The sequence below is a fragment of the Oryza sativa genome, chromosome 3 (assembly GCF_034140825.1).
Source record: "Oryza sativa Japonica Group chromosome 3, ASM3414082v1".
Lineage (NCBI taxonomy): Eukaryota > Viridiplantae > Streptophyta > Magnoliopsida > Poales > Poaceae > Oryza > Oryza sativa.
The window spans coordinates 32,328,394-32,335,567 of record NC_089037.1 but is presented as its reverse complement, the minus strand read 5'-3'; the positions used below and the strand labels follow the sequence as shown (position 1 = coordinate 32,335,567).

Below are 7,174 nucleotides of genomic sequence, written 5' to 3'. Positions count from 1 at the left end.
AATAAAGAAATGGTGGTTTGGAGTAACATGAAAGGCAACGAACACAGACTTTAGCTAAACATAATCAAACAACAAGTAGGCGGCGAGTGTGCAATCATACGGATCACGAGATCCGAGCAAAGTTAAAGACTTCTCACATGACAGGGGGCACTTGTGGGCCCCACACTGCCAGATTAGAACTGGCAAATTTAGGTTACGCATTTAATTCCTCCCTGTCCCTGCACACACACACACACATCAAACCCACAACACACATCGGCCACAGAGAGAACTCTGAAGATTACTGTGATGAGCTAGGCAGTGGAGTACCCCGGTCAACAACTGAACGGTTCAGTCATTCAGAGTTTCAGACAGTACTACTACTCCGGTCCTCTGCTGCAATGCAACTGCAACATCCTGCATTGCTTGTCTCAGTACTGTGCAGGAAAAAAAAAACTGCAAAGGCTGCACTAATCCTGAACCCGCCCGATCACACCAAATATTTTTGCAGTTCTTGTCCTTCTGCTTTCGTCTACTGTTACCTCTTAAATATTTTTGAACTGTTAGGAGTATAAATACTTCCATGGTTAATTTTTGAATTGCTTGAATTCTACTCATGCTGTACCTGATTGGGTAAAAATGCTCGAATTCTAGCATATTTGAATCAGTATACTAAATATTTATAGGGATCCCATATTTATATAGGAGGCAATATCTCTGAAGTTCTCGACTCTATGAGAATTTTTGTAAAAACATTTCATTGCTTCTCTTCTAGTAGGGATTTTTTATTTTTTATTTCAAAATACGTTCTAACTTTTAGCTGCCTAGTTTTTCTTCTGATGATCAATTCAACCTCCGATAAAAAAAGATACACCTCAGAAAAAACAACTTGAAAAAGTTCCCATGGATGCGTGTAAGCTGCAACAAGGTGAGCAGGGAATCAGTTTGGATCTTCCACTACTCATGACAAATGTTTACTGCTATGGACAGGTGAGCTATGTAAAAAATGGATGCGGACAATTTTGAGAGAACGGCATGGAATTGGAAGACAGCCCAGGGGCATGGATGGACAGTGAAGAGAAGAGAGCTTTTTAGCATTCGTGGTGATCCGGAGAACTCGATGATGGCGACGCGTCACGTCCGACACTTAACAACGCTAGCTAGCATCTATACATCGGCCAATGATGATCACTTAACAAAACTGGCCGTCTAGATCGATCATTGCCCTGTTCTTGGAGCAACTCATCGTCTCGGTTTCAGTGCTTTGTCGTGTCATCTTCTTTTCTATTCTGATTATTGGTCCTGTCCTTAAATAAAAGGGATAGATAATTTTCACCCATTTGTTGAGAACAACTGAAGAAGAAAGGTACTCCATCCGTGTGTAAATATAAGGGCTCTCCCGTCTCTAACATCGAACTTTAACCACCAATTATTTTAAGGTATATTGTCATCGGTAGTGAGACCTACTTCCCAGTTCCAAAAGGATTCACTTTTAGACACAAATCTATAGATATATTTGTCAAAATTCGTGTATAAAAACGATGAAGTTTTCCCGAGACGGTGGTAGCACTATATCATATGAAAATGAATGTACATCTTAATTGGAATTCAACCACACTATTTTATATCACAAAATATATTTTACTAATTGATTGCTAGTTGTCAAAATGTAGTTTAAATACTAAAATGCGTGCCTTGTACTCCCTTTGTCCCATAATATAATATAATAACCTAGATATATCCTATCTGGATATGTATTAGAATGTGTCCCATTCGGTACGAGGTTATTATATTTTGAACGGATGGAGTATTTTCCAAGGGAGGGAGTAACGTGGTGTGCAAAAAGTTTAGATAAATGGTACAATGTGTCTATAGTTATGGGCCTATATCTACTAAATCCAAAGTTAGTATTTGTCTTGGAGGCCTATTTCATCTGATTTCAATCAGGCACTGGCCGAATGGGCTTCTCGGCTTCATATAGCCCATGAAAAGGCCCTTATTTCGATCCAATCTGGGTGCAACTTGCAAGAGACAAAAAGGGACGGGCTACAGATAGAAAAGACTGGTATGTGGACCACACTTCTACTAGCGGCCCAATTGGCTGCAAACCATATGAGCACTGCCAGTGTGCCACTGAGCACTGAGCAACCAAAGCGAAAAGAACCGCAAGAGAAAAGAAAAAAAAAAGCTCTCAAATCAAAGCAGCACTTGCGCTTTGATTAGCCAAGCGTCCAGATCTGGTAGGAATGTTTTGGGTTTCGCTAGATTTGAATCGTGACCTATATTATGCTAGGTTTGAAATTACGACGTTTTTAGGCCGTGAGTTTGATGTAGTACGACTCTTCTTCGACCGCAGGATAGTGTGGACTGTGGAGTACTGCACCTGCCAAGTCCCAACATGTGTTTGATACTCCATCCGTTTCGAAATGTTTGGCATCATTGGTTTTTTAGCACATGTTTGACCGTTCGTCTTATTCAAAAACTTTTGTGAAATATGTAAAATTATATACCTACATAAAAATATATTTAACAATGAATCAAATGATAGGAAAAGAATTAATAATTACTTAGATTTTTTGAATAAGACAAACGGTCAAATATGTTTAAAAAAGTCAACGGCGTCAAACATTTCAACGGATGTAATACCTGGAAAGGTGAGTTCAGTTGTAACTTTCAGGGCATCAACCAAAAAAGACCAGAGGTAGTTCTGTATTAAAGTAGTGCGATACAAATCTAAAGAGGTTTCTTATTTGATTTTTTTAAAAAAGGCTTTGGATGGATCATGGAAACCAGATCTATCATACACCCACTGCCCTAAAACAAGTCCATATTGAAATTATGCATAAAAGTTACTCAGACATATACTCCCTTTGTCAAAAAAAAAAAGAATTTAAAACTGGTTATGATATATGGACAGAGGTATGTCTAGATTCGTAATAGTGTCACATCCAGTACTAGTTTAGTTTTTTATGGGACAAAGGGAATACTCGTCTATTATAAGATCCTTTTATATTGGAAGAATATTTTTTTTGTTTCTGTGTTTTGATGGCTCGAATTAGGGTTTACTAAAACTGACGAAATCCACCCGTTTTTTTTAATGAAATTTTAGAGTTTTCGACCACGCTCAAGTTGACAAACGCTTGTTAGGCCAACCAAATTGCAAAAAAGCGGAAATTTCAAACCGATTTCCATTGTTTACTACTTTATTTCTAAATTGTATTGAGCGCTTTCTATGTGGGAGCTGCTATGGTATGATATTATCTTCACTGCGATAGTAATATCATTTTTTTTTGCGCGTTAGATCGGATTATTGGCCGGATACACAGTTGATTAATGGCACAATCAAATTCCTCCTGATCGGATCAATAGATTCATCAAACGCGTAAAACATTAACTCGTGCTGGATAACTAGAGTGTGAGAGATTATCTGGCATAGATAAAGACCATTTTACCCTCCCCCAACCCCACCCCTTTAATTTTATAATACAGTCAATTTTACGTAATTAGACTATTTATACTGACCGGATATACTATAAGTATATTTTGCCGTAAAAAGTTATTAAAAAAAAAGAAGATTACCCCTGGCAGCGTGGCTACGCTGGGGCACACGGCTACTCCATCCGTCCAAAAAAAAGAAGATAAATCCTGGTTTCCGTGCCCAACGTTTGAATGTTCGTCTTATTTGAAAAAAATATGAATTTTTTTTAAAAAGTCACGCATAAAATATTAATCATGTTTTATCATCTAACAACAATGAAAATACGAATTATAAAAAAAATTACTATAAGATCAACGGTTAAAGTTGGACAAGGAAAACCAGTCTTTGACTTTTTTTTTACGGGGGAGTACACGTCATAGTAGTCCGGTGTGATGTGAACGGGACATCCCGGTCGGAGTTAAGGGCATCTTTAGTTCCAAACAAATTTTTTTCGCTGTCACATTCAATATTGGGAGATATTTATGAAGTATTAAATATAAAAAAAAGTAATTATACAGTTTATCAGAAAACTGTGAGACGAATCTTTTAAACCTAATTGCGCCATGATTTGATAATGTGGTACTATAATAACATTTGCTAATGACCGATTAATTATGCTTAATAAATTCATCTTACAGTTTTCTAGCGGAATCTATAATTTATTTTGTTATTAGATTATGTTTAATACTTTAAATATAATATGCGTCCGTATATCCGATGTGGTACGGAGGGACAAAATTTTTTGTTTTTGTGTTGTGCGTCCGTATATCCGACGTGGTGCGGAGGGACAAATTTTTTTTGTTTTTGTGTTGCCCTAAACCGACGCGGACAGCCACAGTCCAGTCACACACCACACCACACCACACCACAGGTGAGAGTGGAGTCGAGAGTGACGCCCTCCACGCCAGCCTTCCCGCCCCCCAACGACGCGCACGTGGGCCCCGCTCCCCTACCGCGTTATACTGTGAAGTGTATGTTCTTGCCCCCCCCCCTTGCCCGTACGATGCCCCAACGGACGGTCGCGATCCAACGGTGTCTGCACCCCCCACCCCTGCAACCCATGTGCCTCTCGCCACCCCCACGGCTTCTTTAAGCCCGCCGCGTCGAGGCGAGTGAGAGAGAGAGCTTCCCCCCGCCACGCCGGCCACCTCACCACTCTCGTTTCGTTTCAGGCGGCGAGAGCGGGAGAGCAAGCGAATTCTCTCAGCTCGATTTGTGTTTTTTTTTTGAGGGGGAGGAGGTGAGTGCAACGGCGATGGTGATGACGAGGAGGAGGGCGGCGCTGCTGGTGGTGGCGATGTGCGCGTGCGCGGCGCTGCCGTCGACCACGACGGCGAACAAGTTCTCCATCAACTGGAAGCCCAACACCAACTACTCCGACTGGCCCGCCCAGCACGGCCCCTTCTACAAGGGCGACTGGCTCGGTACTCTCCCCTCTCCCCCTCCTCCTCCTCCTGCTTCACCCGCCTCTCGTGTGCCCAGATCTGGCAGATGAAACGCTTGATTTCTCATTTGGTTTGATTTTGATTCTTCTCATCTCTGATTTGGGATGTGGGCAGTGTTCTACTACACGGCGGGGCAGGCGGACGTGATCCAGGTGGACGCGGCGGGGTACAATACGTGCGACGCCACCAACGCCATCTCCAACTACAGCAAGGGCCGCACCTACGCCTTCGAGCTCAACGAGACCAAGACCTACTACTTCATCTGCAGCTACGGCTACTGCTTCGGCGGCATGCGCCTCCAAATCAAGACCGAGAAGCTCCCGCCACCGTCCCCGCCGGCCGCCGCCAAGGACAAGTCCGCCGCCGCATTCACCGCCTCGCGCGCCTCGCTCTTCTACGCCGCCGCCGCCGCCGTGCTCGCCGCGATTCTCAGGATGTTTTAGCTGCTAGTAGTAGTAGCGTTGTCTGCTGTCTTCGTCTGATTTGGAGGTCCTCCCCTGATTTTTTTAGTGTGTTTGGAACCCTGGAAATTTTAGTAGAACCTCGATTATTAGTGTGGATTTGCGTAAGCCGTAAGCTGTCAATTGAGCAAAGATCAGTCAATCATTCTACCAAGGTGAAGAAATTCAGAGCTACTCTGCAGGTCCAGAGACGGAGTAGTTTTGACTCTGCATCTTGAATCTAGATAACAGCATTTTTTAATCCACCATTTGTCTCTCCTTTTCCACTTTACTACCAGTAGTATCTTCGAAATGCCGCATTGATAATGGTTTAGTATTAACAGTGCTACTCCCTCTCTTCTACAGTACAAGGGATTTTAAATTTTTTGCTTGTAACGTTTGATCACTCGTCTTATTCAAATTATTTTTACAAATATAAAAAACGAAAAGTTGTGCTTAAAGTACCAATGATAAAAAAGTAAGTCACAAATAAAATAAATAATAATTAAAATTTTTTTAAATAAGACAAATGGTTAAACGTTGCAAATAAAACTCAAAATCCGAGACGGAGGAAGCAGTAGTTTCTGGGAAGACGTTCTAGACGGTTCGTTGGAGCGTAACGATTTTGCTTGGCTTGTCCGTAACTACAGTCTACAGCCTCTCCGTGTTTTGTGCACCGAACAAGTGCGCGAAAAACGCTACTGTGGCCGCAATACTGGCAACCGCAGAGTTATCCGATGCAGTGCTTGGCTTGGGCCACTGGCTGTTCACTTGTTCAGTGATACTACTCCTAGTGAGAAGGCTGTTTCAGAAGCTGCAACAGACCAACATAATCTGATGGTTTATTAGGAGCCAAACTTATTCAGCACTACGCTAGCGTTTTCTTTTCTCACCTAATAATACATGCACTAATCATCGTGGATAAATGCGGAGTACTTGCTTGCTCGAGCAGCTGCTGCTCGTCTTCAATGAGAGAGCTACCCACAGGCAGCAGCATGGTCAGGATCCAGACGAGCCAGTGTGCTCAGTGGGCAGATTGTGGTCGAATCACATGCATCTGCGTTGGACATCACGTGCCCTTGTTTGAATGCAGCTTGCACGTATTTTTTTTTTTTTGGATAGTGCATTTCCGCTTCATCCCTGGACCAGGGCGGTTATGATCTCTCAAACAAGGAGAAGGAAACAGCAGGAAGATACACCAGAACAGGAGACCATGCATGTATAGCTAGCTTATGCATTGCAGCTTCTCATTTATAGGTTGTGTAAGCGTATCAAATGCTCGCCCACCCAGCCAACCTGAATGGAATGAGCCATACTCCCTCCGTATCATTAAAAAAAAGTCACATACTAGGTTGTTTTTTTTAATAAAGGGAGTAGACACCAAAATTTGTTCTAAATATGGCCTTGTTTAGTTCCCAACTTTTTTTTCAAACTTCCAACTTTTCCATCACATCAAAACTTTCCTACGCACACAAATTTTCAACTTTTCCGTCACATCGTTCCAATTTCAATTAAACTTCTAATTTTAACGTGAACTAAATACACCCTATGGTTAGCAAGCACGAAATCAAAAGGAAAACAGGTATAGCGTGTAGATGCAGCAGACCAAACAGCCGCATTTTCTTGGGAATGCAGGGAAAAAGATAGGAGCTGGATATTGCAAAGGGGCACATCGAATTGCCGATCATAAGTAGTTTTAGCTATAATCATGCAAGCGATAATGAAAGATAGTACTACTACTGATCATGTGACATCAATGAAGGCACATCCGGTTTGCACGGCTCCCTGCAGTGGCCGCCGATATCGCTGCGCGATTTGCGTTCCTCCAGCGT

The 7,174-nt window shown here is 42.2% G+C and overlaps 1 protein-coding gene across 1 annotated transcript; it reads left to right on the top strand.

Moving 5' to 3' along the window:
* The first annotated feature begins 4,575 nt into the window (after nucleotides 1-4,575).
* LOC4334174 (early nodulin-like protein 16) lies at nucleotides 4,576-5,608 on the top strand. The gene is made up of 2 exons (XM_015773547.3): nucleotides 4,576-4,881; nucleotides 5,017-5,608. Exons 1-2 carry the CDS (start codon nucleotides 4,713-4,715, stop codon nucleotides 5,343-5,345), a joined length of 498 nt encoding a protein of 165 aa, XP_015629033.1. The 5' UTR covers nucleotides 4,576-4,712; the 3' UTR covers nucleotides 5,346-5,608.
* The last annotated feature ends 1,566 nt before the right edge of the window (nucleotides 5,609-7,174 follow it).